The sequence below is a fragment of the Schistocerca gregaria genome, chromosome 4 (genome assembly GCF_023897955.1).
Source record: "Schistocerca gregaria isolate iqSchGreg1 chromosome 4, iqSchGreg1.2, whole genome shotgun sequence".
NCBI classification, from domain to species: Eukaryota; Metazoa; Arthropoda; class Insecta; order Orthoptera; family Acrididae; genus Schistocerca; species Schistocerca gregaria.
In genome coordinates this window covers 752,826,772-752,849,719 of record NC_064923.1, presented here as the reverse complement: position 1 = coordinate 752,849,719, position 22,948 = coordinate 752,826,772, and the positions used below count along the sequence as shown (strand labels likewise).

At 38.4% G+C, this 22,948-nt stretch overlaps 1 protein-coding gene across 1 annotated transcript in view; it reads right to left on the bottom strand.

Annotated features, from left to right (window-relative positions):
• The window catches only part of LOC126365933 (zinc finger protein 271-like), a 135,975-nt gene extending 115,330 nt beyond the window's left edge, over positions 1–20,645 (bottom strand). The window contains exon 1 of the mRNA XM_050008702.1: positions 20,199–20,645. Coding sequence (XP_049864659.1) covers positions 20,199–20,339 — 141 coding nt within the window. The 5' untranslated portion in view covers positions 20,340–20,645. The remainder of the gene's footprint in view (positions 1–20,198) is intronic.
• Between the last annotated feature and the right edge of the window lie 2,303 nt (positions 20,646–22,948).

Below are 22,948 nucleotides of genomic sequence, written 5' to 3'. Positions count from 1 at the left end.
TAGCCTGCACTAGAGGCACATTATGGTACTGTGGCCTGGGGATTTCTGTATGTATCAGGACTGTAGACATGTACAGTCTTAGACATAAAACCTGCCCACCACCCAGCCGCTATAGAGACTATGCTCGAGTCACTCGTCATATGCACAATTTGGGAACATCATACGATGAGGAAGTATCTGGAGGAAGTGGTGTCTTCTTCTTGAGTTGTTACAGTGCTGTATGTGCTCATAGTCCAGTGCTGAACATCGAGCAATGTAGACACAAAGTCACAAATTGGAATCCATTTGTTCCTCTATTTTTTAAACCACATTTTGCCTCTCTGCTAAAGTTATCATTCTCCTGGAACTTCAAAGATAATCCACTTCACTTTCTAACCCACCAATTACAGCAAAAACTTCCAGAAACAATTACAGAACAGGACTCAGGACTGTGTCAAGGTCAGAACAGCTCACATTCAAGAGTTTTCTCTCCCTGCAGCAGCCACTGGCTAACAACCACTCACCACAGGACGTCAAGTGCTGGCCAAGCAGGTGACCACGGCACTATGAGTGAATTTATCAACTGTCATTTTCTTATTTGCATTTAGTACCTTGTAGTTATGTATTGGAGATTACATATTTGAAATTCACAAAAGTTTTTTAGGCATTACAAAATAGGAGTTACAAATTGAGAAAGATCTAATATTTGCAAAATATTGTTCGTATAGGGTTTAACACAAGAGTGAAGGAAGCGGAGGCATCTCAAAACCTTTGTGCTGTGTGTGGGACAAGTGCTTTTGTGCTAAACTTATCAGAAAAGGATTTTTTTTCTTTGAAGAAAGAGTGCACCGGGTGGAATGATTTTGCAATATTCAGGAAGTCTCGATAATTGACACTGTGCTGAACTGTGATCATTTAACAGTCATGCAACATTTGTATTCAACAGGCAAGGTTCAGAAGTTGGGTGTAGGAGTACTACATACACTAATTCAAAGCAACGAAAATCAAAGGCGTAACTATTAATACATTTTTGCTTGAACATCATCAGTTCCCTCATCGAACTTCCCTATACAGTACTGTTATTGATTATTAGTTATGATGCCTTTACTTTAACTTCTTAACATGAAATTAATGGCTGAGCACTAACAAAAGGCATATACTCAAGCATAGGTCAATTTGAATATAATGTTTTGCATTTGGTGGCACAGAAAGGAAGTTTTACTCTTTGAATTCCTACCCACAGGTGTGTCCTTTGCAGCAGGTATTTGTTGGCAACAATTGAGTTACTTCCAGTAGCAGTGTAAGGAAAACAACCAACAAAACTGCATCACATGCTGATTTCAAAAACAAAACTATCTAGAGGATTGTTTGGGAAGTCATCCCCTACTCACTTGTTATTCTGATCTTATGCAGTCAAATTTTTATCACTCTCACTCCTTATCAAATACTAGTCACGAAAATATGTTTCCAGATAAAAATGCACTTCAAAACCTGGTTTGATGACATCTTTAACTCAGAACTGGATTTCTGCAGGCGTGGAATTGGTAAACTATCAGACACTACTGTCAGATCGTTTTAGATATGTGAGAGAATATATTGTTAATGTTTAATTTCTCTCTGATGTTTCCTGCTGTGATCAATAACTTAATAGAAAATCCTATTAAAATATCAACTATACCAATACAAACAAAATACTACTTGCCATGATACCCTTACGACAGAAGTATATCTTGTTGTTGCTGTTGTGGTCTTCAGTCCTGAGACTGGTTTGATGCAGCTCTCCATGCTACTCTATCCTGTGCAAACGTCTTCATCTCCCAGTACCTACTGCAGCCTACATCCTTCTGAATCTGCTTAGTGTAGTCATCTCTTGGTCTCCCTCCACGCTGCCCTCCAATAGTAAATTGGTGATCCCTTGATGCCCCAGAACATGCCCTAGCAACTGATCCCTTCTTCTGGTCAAGTTGTGCAAGTATATCTTAATAAAATTATATTATGAAAAGGATAATTGCTAGTCACCACATAGCAGCACTGCTGAGTCGCAAATAGACACAACAAAAAGAATAAGAATAAGAATCTTTATTAGCCGTTCAGTATTTTCTTATACAATGGGCTTCGTCAATAGTCAAACAGGCCTTCTGATGACAGCCTGTTTGGCTGAAAGCTTTGTTCAACGGTCTCTGCCTATTTGCATCTCAGAATCTCCACTATATGGAGAGTAGCAACTATCCTTTTCATATTACTCACTTTGGATTCAAAACAGTCTGTATTTACTTACCATCCTGTAGCATGCTCAAGTAATATGGAAATGGGGCATTTCATAAATAAAACTGTGTATTAACAAAAAACAGAAATTAGTCAGCAAAAGTGGAAAGAAGTGCTATTAATTGTGCAGTATCATAAGTTTATCATCCTTACACTATGAGATACTGGAAATAGTAAGAAGTCTTTTGATGAAGAAGTTTCCTTACGATTACCTTACTGATTTTCTATGTGGCTGTTTGTAGCTCTGTAACAGAATGGCTAAAAACCTAGCCTTCAGCGAGACTGAAACTGCAAGCAAAAGCAGCTTTCACTTTAAAAACCGAGATCTCGTAACAATGACAAAGCTTAATTGAGACTATGGAAAAGGATGCACAAGGTGGAAATGTAGGTACAATGTTCGCATTAAAGCTATATATATTGTCACTGGATGATTAATATTATCTCTATATTGCTTATATGAAGGCTAACTAAATACAAAGTTAGCCTCTACAAAAATCCCTTTTGTTTGTTGTCTGGCTCTGAGTATAATCTTGTACAGATGATCACATTATTACGGGGCTAACAAAGAATTGCCAAATTTGTATATTAGATGCAACTTCCTCCACGAACGACTTCCTGTGCTCAAATCCCTAAATTTATAAGTTAATGTCACGCTTCAAGTGAAAGTCACAAAAATTATTCAATCAAAATTATATGAGAAATCAAGTGAATTTAGCAGGACAATACAGTGCCATCCAGGAAGTAACTCGTTGATCACAGAGTTGCCATACTTTTCTGTGTTGCTGTCAAGATTCAGTTATAGCCTACTTCAAGAATACTAGCTGATGTGTTTCTTGAGCAGACTCAAAAATGAGTACAGCATGTGTTTCAAAGACACAGCTACCAAGGGTCAGAATACCAAAAGTATGTGTCACTGTATATTATTCCCGTTTCTGCAAATAAGATTAGGAACTACATTGCAATTAATAACATAATTCAGATGCACTGACTGCAAAATAAGTAAAATAAATCGACAACTGCAACTATTACTTTTGTTTTTCTGTCTTAAGTGTAATGAGAACTTAAAATGCCATCTATCACATGGGGTTCAAATTTCTGGAGCATTCCAGTGGTTATAGTGTAAACATTATCCTTAGGCCACATACTATTTGGCCATTACAGACTTTGAAAACATTTTTCTTAAGAATGCTGTTACTGGCACTATCCCCAAACAGTGAAACACAAATGAAAAGATGACAACACGACACTGATTACAAAATGTGAACATCCCCAGAGAGACTTCATAAGCTACAAATAACATCTTCCAAATCAAAGAAAGTCTACAGTGCGTGGAAACCATGTGCCATGACTGAGAACCTAGGCTAGAAGGTAGTGGAGAAAATTAAGCCAGCTAGCAAGAAATGAAAGCAGTTGTCACCAGAAAGTGGAACAAGGAACATAGAATGCTGACAGTAATGTCTAGGATAAGTCATCCTTAAGAGAACTATCATTCAGTCTGCAAATACTGGACAGATCTACTCATAATGATTAGAATATTACCACTACCAATGCTTTGTCAATAAAAGCAAAAAACATATATGTTGAAGAGTTATTTATGGATTCTTCCATTACTTCTTGTTCAATCAATTCAGTATTTAAGGTTAAATAACAAGTAGAGTGTTTTTGTTCTACTGGTTTTTGTTTACTTCGGATTAGTTTTCAGCTTATTAGGCCATTTTCAGGAAAGAACTGACTAGCACCTAGAAGGGACACTGGTTCTTAGGTAACCAAACATTATAGGATGGAAAGTAAAAATATTACGAAAAGGAAGGTTGCTTCTCACCATACAGCGGAGACGCTGAGTCACAGAGAGGCACAACAAAAAGACTGTCACAATATAAGGTTTTGGCCATCAATGCATTTGTAAAAAATAGATCACACACACACACACAAACACACACACACACACACACACAGAGCACTGACTGGATACATAACACCAGTGCTGCATTTCATCAGATGGTCTGGGGTGGGGTTTTATTGGGTAGGGTGGGGTGGTTAGAGGGAAAGATATGCAGGAGGCAGGGAGAGGGGTTGGGGGGGGGGGGAGGGGGTTGGTAGTTAGCAGCAGGGACTGAGGCAGCTGGTTTAGAGACTGGGGATGTAGGGAGGGATGGGTGGCAGGTGAACAAGCTAGGCACATCATGCACGGTTGTTGGAATTGCTGGGGAGCGGCACATACCAAAGGTGATGTGGAGACGTGAAATGGCAGAAGGTGACAGGGCAGAGGGAGGGGAAAATGTTGGGCGGAGATGTGGGAACAGTGGGTTAATAGAGCTGGTCATTATGCTCCCACTGAAAGAATTTCTGCTCTTGTTGACCAACACCTCCAACCAGCTGCACAAAACCTAGACTCTCATATCAAAGATACTAACCAGTTACTTCACAAATTTTCCAACATTCCCAACCCTTTAGCGCCTGGATCCCTAATTGTAATCTCCCTATATGTGAAAATCCCTCATGCCCAAGGTCCTCCTAATGTCCTTTAGACTCCAAATCTATTATCTCATTCATTATACACCTTAGAAACTATATCCTGACACACTACTACTACTCCTTTGATGGGAAGGTATACAAACAAATCCACATCACAGCCATGAGCACCTGCAGGGCACCCTCTTATGCCAACCTGTTACAGGAAGCCTTCCTATCCTCCCAAAACTCCCAACCCCATAGTCTGGCTCACATGCTTTGATGATATCTTCATGATCTGGCGTCATAGCTAGGACACCTATCCTCAGCCCTTCACAACCTCACTCCTTCTCCCCCACCCACCTCAACACACCGTGCTACCATCCAAAACGTTGACCTCGACTTCCCTGAAGGCCCCATCCCCACCTCTGTATACATTAACTTGCATTTCGACAGCTGCCACCTCTTCCACACCAAAAAATCCCTCCCATACAACCTTGCCACGCACTTACCACACATCTGCAGTGAGAACTACCTTGCTCAGTGTGATGAAGGTCTCACAAACACCTTCACAGAAAGGCACTACCCCCCCCCCCCCCCCCCTCAATCCTAGCCCATAAACAGATTTTCTGTGCCATATCCTCAAATACCCAACCCCTTCCTAGCAAATGTCACCCTTAACTGGAACTGAACCACATTCTCCATCGGGGCTTCGATTATCTGTCCTCATGCCCTGAAATGAAGGACATCCTACACAAGGTCCTTCCCACCCCTCCTAAAGTGGTGTTCTGCCACCCACTCAACCTACATCCTCCTGCATCCCTTCACAGAGATCATATCCCTGTGGAAGTTCAAGGCACAAAACCTGCCCAATCCGCTCACCCAGCACTTTCTACTCCAGCCTGCGACCCCACCCGAGTCCGTGCAACTTGTGAAAGCAGTCACGTCGTATGCCAAGTCTGCTGCAAACACTGCTAAATTTTTTATGTATGTGACTACCATCTGGATGGATGGCCACTATTAAACAGGTTACCAAGGACAAAGTTAACCAGACGGTGACACAATATGTAGCTCAGCAAGCGTGCTCAATTTCAACAGCTGCTTCACAACCTGGGCCGTCTGGTTCCCCACCTCCACCACCAGCTTCTCTGAACTACGCAGATGAGAGTTATCTTTGACAGACTGTAGTGATTCAAGAATTTCTGTGTAAATTCTAGAACCACTCAGCCTTCTACCACCTCGAACACACAATATTCTGGATATGAGTGTGGGATGGTAAAATCCTACCTACTGCGCGTCACATGTTTGTGTGAGCAGGTTTAAAATCAGTTGTGGGAAGAAAGCAGACATTGCGGTCAAATGGCACCGACAAGTACCTGTCGGGCAATCCATAGATGTGTTAGTGTTTGTGTAAGGAAGAATCATGGAATCTATATGCAGCTCTGTGCTTATTGTATCATTGACTATTGTTATGTAAAACAAGAACAGTTGAAAAAGTACTCTTCTAGATTCCTGACTCAGCACTGTTAGAGGCAAGACGTATTTTCAGACTCTTTTTTCTGAAAGTCATGGTGTCTAAGCAGACTTGCTTTTGAATGTAAAACAATTTGTTTCTAACGTACGACTGTACGAGACACTTGCTGGAAGTTACATATATTGTTGAAAGTGGGAATTTATTGTGCTTGAAAGTCAAATACATCGTTGATTGACGAAAAGTAAAGTTTGTATGGCTACTTATTTCATGAGTAGGAAAAGGCTTGGAAGTTCCTGTACCTAGTGTTATTCAACGGAGAAGAAGTCAAGAGAGTTTTCAGCAGCCGGTTATCCAGTAAAGGAGAGTGGCTGCAAACCCCCAAGTACGTCATCTGGTAAAGAAGTGGAATGTGGTTTGAGGAAATAAATCAGTATAACCCAGACTCACACTCACACTTTAAGTCGTCAGAACGTTAGAACACATCATTCACTCTGGTAATCCTCATGGCCTCTATCTCCAGTAACCCACTGCCCCACATCCTCCACTCAACAGTTTCCCCTCCCTACATTCTGTCAACCCTCCCAATTCATGTTCCCACATAACCTTCAGAATGTGCCACTCCCTACCAGTTCTGACAACCATGCATCACATGCCCAAACAGTGCATTTGCCACCTGTTCCTCCCACATTCGTAGCCAGCAAAATGTTGCCTCCTCTGAGCTCTAAAATCAGATGGACAATTTCTAACTGTTGGTCCAGTGGGAATGGCATCGCGATCACCAAGGCCAAAATATATACTAAACACACAGTGTGTTATGATAACAGATCTGCCACTTTGAATAAATTCTTCCATCATGAATGCATTGATGTTAACCTGACAAAGCCATTATGTGCCCTGAAAACCACGCTACAGAGTACCTTACGACATCATCCCCATCACTCTACTCCTTCCCACATTTGAGTAATGACCTGATGAAATTGGAAAGTTTAATATGGCTCACCCTGTATTCATATCCTATCAGAACTTTGCTACCAAGACTTCTCCTTATCATTCTTTCTTTCTCTCTTTCTTTTCTTTTTTTTGAAGATTTTCATTCTTGTGGAGGGTTATCATGTTGCACATACTATTGAGAATTCAACTGCAGCAATTCTATGCTGCTATTTGTGTGAGAGTCAGTTAAAATACAAGACAAGTATGCCCTAGGGGATGACCTTGACTCCTGTGACACCTGAGAATGACAGAGGACCTCCGGCTCTGCCAGCAGAGTGGTAAAGGGATGCTGAAGGTTGGTGGTAACTTCTCCCTCAAATGGTTCGCTTTGAAGAGAAGAGTCATATAGGTCATGTCAATGAAACTTGGATTATTTGTTCTCTTTTCGGAGGTAAAGAGACATACAAAATTTAAGTGTTTTATCTTTCTCTGTTACAATTTTACAACATTCTAAAATTTGGAAGTTTTGTTGTGTTTATCAATTTGATGGCACTTCACACTTCTTAACATTTAGAAAATAAATTACCATTTCTTTTATCTATCATACAAACAAAGTAAAATTTTAAGATTACCTACTCTACAGTATACAGATTGTAGGAAATATCTCTATCTCTAAGTAAACTATCAAGACAGGAAAAATATATACTGACAGTTTTGTTTTTTATTTTGTGAAAAACATAGTGCACCAGTGCAACAAATATCATACAAAGGAAAGCCTGGAGAGTCTGTAATTCCCCCGCCCCTCCACATTAATCCTCAAAGCCCACACTATAACATATGAAGATAAAATTAATGGGGTTTTCATTCAGACCCTGTAATTTTTTGGCACAATAATAGTTTTTATTTTCATGAACTTAAAATAAACAATCGAAACTTCAAGGATCCTGAGAAACATACCCTTCATCAAATTGAAATTTAAGTAAGTAAATTTGATAAAGGTACGGGTTATACCACAACTGTTTAAAAAAGCTCACAATAATTATTTAATTTAAACACACATAGACATATGATTTCAAATTTCAGGTATTTCAGAAGTATATTAATCAGCATATCTGAAATTTCAGTAGTTTATTTTAAGTTCTCATGGGAAAAATTAAAACTTACTACATGAGCAAAAAATGTATGAAAGAAGAAATCTCCATTAACTTTATTTTCCTAAGTGATAGCTCATACTTTAAGGATTATTTTGCACAATTGTTTTTGGTATATTACCCTTTCTGCCTCATATGATATATGACCTAATGGCAAGGCACACATTTTGCAAAATAAAACATAAAAACGGAAATACACATTCTTTTTCCTGTCTTGACAGTTTTACTTAACGGTGTGAGTTGTTATTTTCAACAGACCTTATACTAAGATGTATATAACCTGCAAACATCACATTTTGGATGATGAATTTTAAAAAATGGTGATTTATTCTGAAAATGTTAACAAATGTTGTTTTGAGATATCACTATGTCAAAAATGTGTGAACTTTCAAACTTTGAAGAGTCATAAAGTGGAACAAGGGAGAGAGAAAACGCCAAATTTTGCAGGTTTCTCATTGTCAGTCTCCCCGTTTGGTGCCTATTAAGTTGGTGATCATGATGGCTACTCTTCTCTTGTTGGCAGCAACAAGGAATAGGTTTCTTGAAGACATACTGAACCAGCGTCTAAGATTGTCAAACCAAAATATTCATCTTCTGCCAGGACCTCTTGTGTTGTTGATTTTCCCTTGAAGTATTTTTTGTACCAAATCATATTTATAAACGATAATTAATTGAGACCCTCAGCTCACAAAAGGTGTTGTTGACATACCTTGATGGGGGACAGCTGAAAATGTGTGCCCCGACCGGAACTCAAGCCCAGGATCTCCTGCTTACATGGCAGACGCTCTATCCATCTGAGCCACCGAGGGCACAGATGAAAAGCGCGAGTGCAGGAACTTATTCCTTATCAACAACACCTATCGGCAGCTCAGGGTTTCAATTAATTATCATTTATTCTAGAGAAGCTGCCCATTCATCAGTGATATCTGCTGCTGATATATCAGAATGCAGAAAGTTGCAATAAGTGGTTCATGTAATGTTAAAACAACAGCTGATTCCTCAAACTGGGGAGCTATCAAGTACGGGGTCCCACAGGGTTCAGTCTTAGGTCCTTTCCTGTCCTCGATATACATTAATAACTTACCATTCCATACTGATGAAGATGCAAAGTTAGTTCTTTTTGCTGATGATACAAGTATAGTAATAACATCCAAAAACCAAGAACTAAGTGATGTAATTGTAAATGATGTTTTTCACAAAATTATTAAGTGGTTCTCAGTAAATGGTCTCTCTTTAAATTTTGATAAAACACAGTATATAAAGTTCATACAGTAAATGGCACAACTCCAGTAATAAATATAGACTTTGAACAGAAGTCTGTAGCTAAGGTAGAATTTTCAAAATTTTTAGGTGTGGCAATTGATGAGAGGTTAAACTGGAAGCAACACATTGATGGTCTGCTGAAACGTCTGAGTTCAGCTACGTATGCTATTAGGATTATTGCAAATTTTGGTGACAAGAATGTCACTAAATTAGCTTACTATGCCTACATTCATTCACTGCTTTCATATGGCATCATATTCTGGGGTAATTCATCGTTGAGTAGAAAAGTTTTCATTGCTCAAAAACGTGTAATCAGAATAATAGGCCATAAAGTTTTCAACTTTCTTCCTCCACAGCAACATGGTGCAGTGGCACACTTGATTGCCCACCCACGGTCATTCTGCAGACATCTATTTAAGGATCTAGGGATCCTCACAGTAACCTCACAGTATATATATTTACTTATGAAATTTGTTGTTAATAATCCTACCCAGTTCAAAAGTAATAGCAGTGTGCATAGCTACAACACCAGGAGAAAGGATGATCTTCACTATGCAGGGTTAAATCTGACTTTGGCACAGAAAGGGGTAAATTATGCTGCCACAAAAGTCTTTGGTCACCTACCAAACAGCATCAAAAGCCTGACAGATAGTCAACCAACACTTAAAAATAAGTTAAAAGAATTTCTAGATGACAACTCGTTCTACTCATTGGCTGAATTTTTAGATATAAATTAAGGGAGGAGAAGGGGAGAAGGGGGGGGGGGGGGGGGGGGGGAACCCTAGCTTAAACATTAGTGTCATGCAATATTTTGTGTAATGCAATATCTTGCACAGACATCTTTTATTAACCTGACACGTTCCATATCATTACGAAGTGTTGTATTCATGATCTATGGAACAAGTATTAATCTAATCTAATCTTAGAGAACAGCTACTATCTTCATATAAATCATATTTATATTATTATGAGAAGGAAAGTTGCTACTTTCCTTCTCATAATACTGTTACATTCCAGTGGATTTTTCACTATTTGTATTATGCATGATATGTCCTAGATATTGCAACTTCCAGTATTTCACTACCTTGATTAATTTAGGTGTTGGGTTCATTCTTTTCAAAACTTCTACATCTGCCACTCTCTGGCTCCAAGGTATTCTTAGGATCTGCCTATAAAGCCACAATTTAAAGGCATCCAGCTTCTTCTCTGTGTTTTTATGTAGGGCCCATGTCTCTACCCCATATTGGAGACAGTTATACATAGCAGTGCAAAACTCTGATTTTTGTTCTTACAGTTAGGTTATGGCTTTTGAAGACAGCACCCATTTTCTGAAACACACTTCTTGCTTTCCAAATGCGAATCTTGATTTCTTGCAAGTTATACCAATTTTCATTTATTATGGTTCCAAGGTATATATATTGTTTTACCACTTCTATAGTTCTCTTAATCCATCTACCAAAATTCCGTCTTCTAGCTCTTAGAGGGCTTCTCTAAATATGAATTTGAGTATATATTAAACAATATGGGTGACAAGATACATCGCTGCTTTACCCCTTAAGAATTTTGACTGCTTTAGTGTGTTCCCCATCAATAAGCAACACCGATGTTTGATTCCAGTACAGGTTCTTGATGATTCACGGATCTCTTTCCTCCATTCCAACATTTCTCAAAATCTCCAACAATTTGCCACATCTTACTCAATCAAAAGCCTTCTGGTTATATAATAGGCAAGCAAATACTTTTTATTTACATCTCTACATCTCTGAAACAATACCTGTACATTGAAAATGGCTTCCCTCGAATCCAAGGCAACTGACTGGGGGCTATCTGTTCCATACGTAGTCTATACATTCTTCTGTGTATCACCCTCCAAAAACAATTTCAAGATATGGCTCATTAAGGTTATCATATGATAATCTCTGCATTGTTTTGCATTTGGCTTTTTGACCAGAGTAACAAGCAATGATTTCAGGCACTCTTATAGAATGTTTCCAGATAGACACATTCGATTGAAAATTTGAGTTAACCATTTTACATGATTTTCATCCAACAGTTTTAAGAACTCGCTTTTACTTTATCTGACTGATGGCTGTTTTTCTTGTCTTCTAATTCCACCATCAAGTTTCTTGCTCCATCCACTAGTTTTCCACTGATGTCCTTCCTGCATTTCCACGTTAATACACCGAAATTATAATATTTACTTTGTTAAATTTCCTCACAATGCTTCACATTCTCCCCCCCCCCCCCCCAAATCTGATGTCCATATTTTCCCTTATTTAATCTCCTTTCGTTCATTGGATTCATCTTCCTTGTCCGTTGTAAGGGGGCATACATTTGTATTATATTTATATCACTAGTGCTACCACTCAGCTGGAGTAACATTAAGCATGCTGAGACTGGTACAAAACTTTTGAGACATTTTGATAGTTTTGCGATAATATTACACAGACTCCATGCTCATGCTTCCTGTCTGCTCTTCCCAAGTATAGCACTTTATGTCCATCTATGTAAATACCTCCTATGTTTGGCCATCGCATCTCATGAACTTCAAATATTTCTATTCCCATCCTATCCATTTCTTGAATTGTATTATGTATTTTCCCTCCTTGACTCACTGACTTTACATTCCAGATTGCCACTATCATTTTTTCTTTCTACGCGATTTCTTTCATGTTTGTACTCATAACCGTTCCTCCTGGAGACCCAATCGAGGAACTTACTCCGGATGCTAATTTAGCCATGCATCCAGTCATAATGATTGCCATAGGGAGACCAAATAAGCCAAGACTAATCAAATCTGAGATGGTAGGTAAGAAAATGCTTTTTTTTCTGGCTGAAACGACATGGAATGGCCCTTCTGTGAAATTTGTGGCCATATCCACTGGATGTAGCCACTCTTTTTTTTTTTGCGAGTATGAAGTATGAATAGCCGATCAAAGATCTTGCATTCCTGTGCCTTCTTTTTCTTTTCCAAAATCTGCCACACACTCAACAAGGGAGGGTGACGGCATGGGCGGTTTATATGCAGTGGAGAATGTTCACAAGGGTGATCATCATAACGAATTCTATGACAGTTTCCACAGAAAGGTGATGAAGTACAGCAGCATGATATGTGACTAAAACAGAAACATCAGAAGCAGCTCATGGAAGGGAGCATATGGCTTTATTTCATGTCTATATATATTTTTTTAACTTTTTCTGGTAACATGTTTCATTCAAAGGACAATATGAAAGATCTGTGTCCACTTCTTTTGACACTTTCTGTTTGCATCACAGAAAACGAACATCACAACATTCCAGGTTTACTTTGTGTACTTCATCAGACTGCAAGATTAGATCTATTTGAAAGATAATGTCCAGAGTAACATTAATGTTTTATGTGGAGTAATAGTGACAGAGGCATCTCTTAAGTTAGTACAGGTTCAAAATGCTTGAGATTGTTTCAGTTGTTGCTTTTATCAATAAAGTTCAATTCCACTTTATTTCCTGGGCATCTACTTTGCTGAATGTATCTTCAATATTCTATACAGAAAACTGGTTTCAATCTTGTAAAGGATGTCTGTTGCAGTGCATATGCAATGGATAGGGTGCCATTTGAGATGTCCTCCCCAAACAAATATCTCTTGAGCAAATGTTTTGTATTAACAAAAAATTTTTAAAAAGTTAATAAAAATCAGGCTTCACCAGGATAGTGATAAACTCAAAACTGAGAAATGAGTCAGCCTAGGTCATTCCACATCACCAAAACTACTCTCGGCATTTCTAAAGGAGCTGGGAAAACAAATCAGCAATAGAAAGTAAAGGAACATATAAGGAAGCACAGGATAACTGGGCCCAGTTGGCGAATTAACAACGGAGTCTTCCTCAAGGAATGGTGGGATAGTTAATTCTTATAGTATTGACAGAACTGAATTAAGTGTTTATCTGAGTAAGACACACTGAATCTCATTCAAAAGTATTTGTCAGACATAAGGCCATAAAGTTTTCAACTTTCTTCCTCCACAGCAATACGGTGCAGTGGCACACTTGATTGATTCCCACAACAACTGAATAAGTGTTATTTTTATTGGCGGTTTTTACATTTGTACTAGACGGTACTAAATTTCATGTTAGTGTTCGTTTCTGATTCTTCAGCTAATGTTTCACTTCTAGCATGGGTTCTGGCCATGAAAACTAACAATGACTGGGAGAGTGGTGTGCTGACCACATGAGCCTCCATGTTACCTGACACCTGTGGGCTAAGAATAACAGAGCAGTTGGTCGGTACCATTGGGACTTCAAGACCTGCTTGGACAGACTTTGCTTGAGTTTTAGTATGGGTGGCCCAGTTGTTCTCTGGGCCATATACTCAGGGACCACTAGCCCCATAAAAGGTACAATTATCCCACTTTTTTAAAATATTTTTTATAGCTCTATTACAATTATTAAATGGGGACTAAAAAATTGAAGTTATTCTTCACTATAAAATTTACACAACTGTAAGTCATGGTGTGAACACACAGGAGAAACAGTAGAAAGAGAGTGTATTTACTAGCAGTGGTTAAGGCCCGAAAAAGCCCTAAATCTTAGGATCATATGGAAGATGGAAATAAGACACACCCGGTGTGACAGTTTTCTACAATGTCCCTCCTTCCACAGTGAAACATTATGTTGATTGTACATGATGGAAATAGTATGAAAAGATAGTGGAGTCATCTAGCTCCAAAAGATGAAGAACTGGCAACTTGAATCTGAACATTAGACAACAATGGATTAGGGCTGCTGTCAGAAACTGTGCTGGATATTATGGAGTGTCACATCAATGATCAAGCATGATTTCTTTTCTCCCCCACTCTCCTCCCTCATTAACAAAAAGGTGTACACTTTCTACACAAAAAAAATCTCAAAATACTGAACATTGTTATCAGGTCAACTTATGATTTTTCTGAAGTTCACTACCACTGTGACAGAACTAAATGTTTGGGAAAGCCAGGACAAACCAACGAGGTTTTGAACATGAATAGTCGCAACTATATGTTCACAACCGATACAAAAGAGTTGCATGTTTGCATCTGTTACTGTCCTCCAAAGTAGTCACCAGCATTGTGCAGAACCCATTGCAAACGATGTGGAAGGCGTAGTGTACTGTTAGCAGAGCCTGTTCTGTTGATGGTGTGAATGGAGCCGTCTAAAGTTAAGGTGATTCTCGAGTAGGAATGTGATGGTGTTATTCTAATGCATTATGATCCTCCAGGGCAGACCGTCAATTGGAGCATCACCTGCGACCAGCTATGCGAAGGAAGCGGCAACACTTTCTGTGCAACCAACCAATTATTTTGCACGACAATGTGCGGGCGCATACAGCGCAAGCTGTGGATGCCCTATTCAGTCGAAGCGACTGGGAAGTGCTGTACCACCCACCATACCTCCCACAGTTACGTCCTTGTGACTTTGATTTGATTCCAAAGATGAACGAACCACTTTGTGATATTCGCTTCAGAACTGTTCCAGAGATTTGACAGGCAGTAGACCGCTCCATTCGCACCATCAACAGAACAGGCTCTGATAACAGTATACTACGCCTTCTACATCGCTGGCAATGTGTTCTACACAACAGTGGTGACTACTTTGAAGAACAGTAACACATGCAAACATCTAACTCTTTTGTATCGGTTCTGAATAAATAATGGCAACCCTCGCATATAACTGTGATAAAATGTCATTTTCTCATGATCCTTCTAAAACTGAAGCTGTTGGAGCAGTTGGCATAAAAAGAAAAGATATAGGTAGTTTTGAAGAAGAAAACATTGCTCTTACTGTGTCTGACAGCTGATAATAACATGAGGCCAACGCCTTGTTTGACTAAAGAAAAGTATGTAATGGAAAACTGGACTGGCAGAGAGATGCCTACACAGACTGCAATGCCAGCACATGAATGAGGTCGGATGGAGAGCACACTGTTTTTCAACTGGTTCAGACATGTCTTTTTCAAACATATCCACTCACACATGCCAGCATTGTTAATCTATATACATACACCACCCACACTTCAAGTAAAACAATCATGATAGCTCAGAAACACAATTTGAAGCACTATCCATGATCTACTAACCTCCAATGATTTACTGCTATAAACACTTGCCTGTATTACAACTCCCTTGAACTGATAATAATTGGAACTATTTTAGTGTGATTTTTCTGGGCAACTTTAATGTGCCTGAAGAGACAGAGACAGGTGGGGTGGGTCCTGTTATTCCAAAATCTTGAGGAAACTAGGTCCATGCAAAACTGCATCAGATTCAGTTTTCATTCCATAGACCCAAAAATGAGATGGTTCTCATGGGTGTGGAATGTATCAGAAAGTATAACATAAAAACATAGAACATTTGAATATAACACTCATTTCCCTGATATTAAAGCTTTTCAACTATTGCATTTTGATGAAAAAGTCTTATTCTATAATAAAAGATTAATTTAAAGATTATCATAATAAAACATAAGAAACAGTTGGCTTTGAAGCAAAAAAGGCCCAGTTACCCCGTGCTCCCTTTTGTGTATAACATGGTGCTGTTTGCCTCCAGCTTCAACTATGAATGGAAGAACACAACACAGCATGCAAAATAATGTTACCTCAATTTGTCATAAATAAAGTAATGACTGTCCACTGAAACCACAGATTCTGTTGGTGTTTTTAAATTTAGAACAGCTGAAGACTACTGGACTGACAGTAAAAAAAAAAAAAATGTATGGCCTGGGCTGTTGTTGGGAAAATAAATACAGTTTTCAAAACTGAGCTGCTTATGTGCTTGAAAATGAAAGCTGACAATAATTTTGTTTCACTGTACCAGTTTTGACTTATGATGCTGACATTTTGATGTCAAAACCATTCAAAAACTAAAGGAAAAACACAGTACTAGGAGATGGGGGGGGGGGGGGGGGAGGAGGGAGGGGGGATTGGTCAAAGGCCAGCCTAAAACAGGATAAGAAATTATGACAACAACTCAAATAAAATGAAGATGCAATGAACATTTAGCCAGGCAACTGAATGATTGATGGACCAAGAAAGTTCTTAAATGGGTCCCAAAGTACAAAAAGATCACATAATGACCTAATGGAAACAGAGAATGTGCTATTAGAAGATATGCAAGAGCAGCATGTACACTTGTGGCTGGAGACAGAATACACGAATCCAGCAGTGGACACGAAGTGGTGGCGATGATGGTGACTCTAAAATGTAGTGTTTTATTAAAATATAAACAAAAATAAGATTTCAGAGTTTGGTTAGAGTTGGGTGCTTGTCTAAATACCAGAGGATCAAAACAGCAAACAGTCTCCTAAGGCATTAAGCGTTCGATAGAGCTAACTGAGTATTAAAGTTTGTCACAACCATCTGTGCAAGAGAGTTCTTTGAAGATTTTAAACATAGAAGATGAATGCGGATGGTAAAATTATACCACGGCATGAAACGAAGGTGTCTGAGGTCTGTCATTGCGGACGTTGTCTCTAGACATATCTAGAGGAATTATCGGCACATATATCTATTTTAGGTACCACTACGCACATAAAAAAATAGGTACACCTATAAACAGATATAAATTCATTCGTTCAGTAGAAAACTCAAATCCTATTAGATACTACTAATTCTTCATTTGCCAGTTGTTAGAACATATCGTAATTGCAAGCTTAGAACAAGTACAGAAAATATAAAATTCGTCCACAAACAGGAAGCACTGGACGAGATGGCAGTCCGCGGTCACAAGCTAATTATTATCAGTGTAAAGAATATCATTTTCAATAAGCTTGAGGAGCACATTATATTTTTCATTTCGGAATGAATCTCACCCACGGAATCACCTCATTCTTTGGGTCTATGGAACGAAAACTGAATCTAATCTAATCTGACTAAATACAGGGCTGATGACCTCAGCAGTTTTGTCCCTTAGGAATTCTCTCACACACACACACACACACACACACACACACACACACACACACACACACACACACACACACACACACAGTTTAAGATGGAAAGGTCTGCTGAAATCCCACTGGTTAATCTGTCCTACTGAATTGAATTGAATTTATTTGCCTGTAGACAACTGTTGTGTTGTATAAGGCATCGTCATTTGTTACATAATTATACAGTTGGTTACACAAATTATACAAAGGGTAGATACATAATTCTACATATGGTTATACAAATGAATATACAAGAGGTTAACATATGTAGATACTATTACATAAATATTGCATATCTTCTACTCATCCCTCATTAGTTACACCGGTTGCATAGACAAATTTTGTTTTGTCATAAGTTACAATTTTGTTAGTCCAAAATCACATTTGTTTTTTGTTATATAAAAGAGCATAATATTTTTCATATAAATGAGTAAGTTATCATATTTTTCATTGTATAAAAGAGCGTCAAATTTTGTTATTATATATGAATTGACTTGTACTATAGAATGCTTTCTCTTTCAGCCATATCTCTACCACCATTTTAAATTTATTTTCATGCAGCTCCCTTGTGTCATGTGAAAGTGTGTTAAAAAATGTTTTGCCTTCATGTACAAAATTATTGTGAACTTTACTCAAAGGTGTCCAAGGAATGTCTAATAAGCTCCTGTTTCTGGTTTCATATGAGTGAACATCTGAGCTGCTTTCATACATGTGGGCATTCTGTTTGTCTTGCATAAGTGCTTTGAGTTATGTATAGACTGAGGTCTGTAAGTATTCCATCCTCAACAAAGTACTGTCTGCAAGAAGTTAATTTGCTCAAACCAAAAATACATCTAATGGCTTTCTTCTGCCAGAGGAAGACATCTTTTGCCCCAGCAGAGTCTCCCCAAAGAAGTATTCCATAATGCAAATGTGTATGGAAAAGGGCATATGCCATAAGCATGCACTCCTTAGTGACACAATCCTTACATTTCCTAAGGTGATATAAAACTCTTGCAAACTTACTGCAGAGCTCTTCTGTGTGGGTTGTTGTTGTTGTGGTCTTCAGTCCTGAGACTGGTTTGATGCAGATCTCTATGCTACTCTATCCTGTGCAAGCTTCTTCATCTCCCAGTACCTACTGCAACCTGCATCCTTCCGAATCTGCTTAGTGTATTCATCTCTTGGTCTCCCTCTACGATTTTTATCCTCCACGCTGCCCTCCAATACTAAATTGGCGATCCCTTGATGCCTCAGAACATGATGCCAATGCCTTGCATGTCTAAATAAAAGAAAACGTTGGGTATTCCAGCATAATTTAGTATCCAGATATATGCCTAACAATTTTATTGAATGTCTTGATTCACTTGGTCCCTTGTTAATATCTCTAAGGGAAAATAAGATGTGTTCATTTTTTATTTCATTTAATGACTGTCTATTTTCTTGGAATCACCGAGTTGCTTTTCCACCATTGAGTTGATCATTTGTTTGACTACATTCGCGTCACTATGTGACGTGATAAAAGTTGTGTCATTCGCATACATTACAGATTTATATAGTAACAAGATGGGCAGGTCATTCACACACACACAATAAATAAGAAAGGTGCCAGTACAGGTACTTGTGGGACTTCATATTTTCTGTTTGTCATATATGCTTTCAACAATAATAGTTCTACATCAGTTATTCCAAATTTTTCAAGTTTTTTTTTTTTATTAAAATGCTATGTGGGACAGTGTGAAATGCCTTGGTTAAATCTACTAAAAATGCATAGTCGTGTTCCCTATTTGCAAAACCATGTAATATTGATAATACAACTTCCTGAACTGCTTTTATTGTTGATAGCCCCCTTCGGAATCCATACTGGGTCATATTTAGGAGGTTGTAAGACTTTTAAAAAAATCATGTAACTGGTCTTTCATTAATGTTTCAATAATTTTGGATAATATAGGTACTACTGCAACAGGTCTGTAATTTTGGGGTGAATTTCTGTCTCTTGTTTTGAACATGGGCAAGCCAATTGTCAGTTTAAGGCAGTCTAAAAATGGCCCTTCTGTAAACTTCCAATTAATTAGGTAAGATAGTGGATTGCATATGGTATGTATTATCTTTTTATTATAAAACTACATAAACCATAGATGTCCTCAGTTCTGGAGTTGCTCATTGATTTGACTACAATCAGTACATCCTTAGCATAAATAGTTTTCCATGGAAATTTTGGCAGGTCTACTGGCAAGTCTGTTTCCCACAAACTGGGAAGTCTATCTGCATTGTCCTCTAAATTTATTTTATTTTGTTATAGCTAATTCCACAGAATTTATGAAACTATTATTTAGTTCATCTGCACTCAAGAAGGACAGGTAAATTTTCTGTACTTAATCCTGTTTCTGCTTTATTTTCCATGCTGCTTTACATCTGTTACTGGCCTGAGAAATATAGTTGGTCATTTGCTTTTTTCTTTGCAGAAATGTTAACTTTTGTGTAAAGCTTTTTTAATTTGGCATATGTATGTCTATATTCATTATTAGTGGAGTACTTCTCGTAACGAAAAATGCATTTGTAGCTATGGAATAACTCCCGATCCCATACTGTTGAATCTCAGTGCCGGTCGCGACGACGCAATGTCACTAAATAACATTGGACACATAATAAAACAGTGTTGAATGTAGTTTGCACAAAGGACAAAAACGAAATCTAACACCTACAAACTGAGAAAACAATCCTTCAGTTACAATATTTCGTAGCAACTGACAAAACATACATACCACAATCGCAAAGCATATGTTAATTTTGTGAACCACATTTCGCTGCATGCCCACTTCTCCAAAAATCGGCAACTTAATTCCATCAGGTTTCAAGCATAACCTGCATGCCTTTTTTATATTTTCATAATCTAGCAATTCCATTGTTTCACTGTTAGTGTTTCGCACGTCACATAAACAAATATCTTTCTCCAATCAACGCAGATTCAAGTTGCACGAACAGCAGCAATACATACTTGATACTAGCTACTGGCTAAGGTGAACACTGAACAGTCAGCTGTAAAAGCGCGCTTTCTTGACTTTAAAACACGGCCTTGGCGGGAAAAATAAAATCAGGTAATGCACACGAAGACCGCTTCACGAAAACACTAGACTAACCAAAAGTAATTACCAAATGCATTATTGGGAACGTAACTACGGACATGTCATCAGTTAGAAACTGAAGTGTAGAAAGTTTATGGTATGTGTTTTTACGGAGATCCAATTTGGTCGATTTATGACGACGCATTTCCTCTTCGATTCATAGTTTGAGGTGATTTCAATTTTTTTTTTGGCGCGGATAGCGCCTACCAACAGAGGACAGCTAGTGATAGACTAACGAAGGACATTGAACGTAGCGGTCTGGTATAATACTGGGGAAGTGTAATCAGTCTACACAGAAGATTGCTCCCAAATCATTCGCACATCCGGTTCTAGAATAACGCTCAAGTGTTTGGGACCCGTACCAGAAATGACTAACAGAGGATATTGAAGGTATACAGAGAAGAGCAATACGAATAGTCTCCGGTTTATTTAATTCGTGACAGAGTGTTACAGAGATACTGAAGGAACTGAACTGGAAGACTCTTGAAGATAGACGTAAACTGTCCCATGATAGTCTATTAACAAAGTTTCAAGAATCGGCTTTAAATGATTACATTAGGAATATACTACAACCCCCTATGTATCGCTCACATAGGGATTGTGAAGATAATATTATATTAAGCACTGCATGCACAAAGAGATTCAAACAATCATTCTTCCCAAGCTCAATATGTGAATGGAACAGGAAAAAGTCCTAATAACTGGTACAATTGGATCTACCCTAAGCATTGTGTTGCAGAGTATGGAAGTAGATGTAAATTCAAAGATGGGCAACACAGATAGTCACAGATTTGTTTGAATTAAGGAAGAGCAACACAGCTTCTGCTGAATAACCTAAGTAGTGTCAATTATCCCACGAAAAAGTTTTAAAAACCAGTAATAAGTGAAGAATCTAGAGATCTGCTTTAATCCTTTATGTATGGCTATTGAGTGTAGCAAAGCAAAAGCTGAAACACTTAACTCCGTTTTCAAATGTTCCTTTACAAAGGAAAACCCAGGAGAATTCTCCAGTTCATCCTCATACCACTGAAAAGATGAATGAAATAAGTATTCACGTCTGTGGTGTTGAGAAACATGTGAAATCGTTAAAAGTGAACAAAGCTCTAGGCCCCAACGGAATGCTTGTCAGATTCTATACTGAACTTGCAGCTGAGTTAGCGTCTCCTTTGACTATAATATATTGTAGATCCCTTGAACAACAAACTGTGCCCTGTTCTTGGAAAAACGCACATGTCACACCTGTCTCCAAGAAGGGTAGTAGAAGTGATCCACAGGACTACTGTTCGATATCCTTGACATCAATTTGTTGTTGAATCTTGGAACATATCCTGAGCTGAAACACAATGAGGTATCTTGAACAGAATGACATCTTCCCTCAATATCGACCAGCATGGACTTCAAAAACATCGATCATGTGACATCAAACTCGTACTTTTCTCACATGACATACTGAAAGCTTTGGATCAAGGCAACCAGTTAGATACAGTGTTTCTTGATTTGCGAAAGGCCTTTGACTCAGTATCACACGTATACTCATTGTCAAAAGTACGATCCACTGGAGTATCAAGAGAAATCTATGATTTGATTGAAGACTTTTTAGTAGGGAGGACACACCAGGATATCTTGGATGGAAAATCATTGTCAGATGTAGAAGTAACTTCGAATATGCCCACGGAAGTGTGATGGGATCTTTGCTGTTCATTATGTTCATTAATGACCTTGCAGACAAAATTAACAGTAAAATCAAACAATGGATAACCCAGGATGGAACGTAACGATATGCTGAAAAGGAAAGTTGCTACTCACTATATAGGAGAGATGCCAAGTCGCAGATAGGCGCAAAAAAAAAAGACTGTCACATTATAGCTTTCGGCCAGTAGCGCCTTTGTCTAAATTAGACGACAAACATAAACATACACACTCATGCAAACGGTATATTGGTACAATACTGGGAAAGTGCAATCAGTCTATAAAACAGATTGCTTACAAATCATCATGCCACCAATCCTAGAATATTGCTCAAGTGTGTGGGAACCCTAATAAATAGGACTAACAGGGCATATTCAACATATGTAGAGAAGGGCAGTACAAATGGTCACAGGCTTGTTTAATCCATGGGAGAGTGTCACAAATATTGAAGGAATGGGACTGGCAGGCTCTTCAGGACAGACATAAACTACCCCGAGAAAGTCTATTAACAAAGTTTCAAGAACCAGCTTTAAATGATTTCTCTAGAGACATACTACAATCCACTACATATCGCTCACATAGGGGTCGTGAGAATAGATTAGAATAATTACTGTATGCACAGAGGCATTCAAACAATCATTCTTCCCACACTCCATAGGTTATAGGAACAGGAAGAAACGCTAATAAATGGTACAATGTGA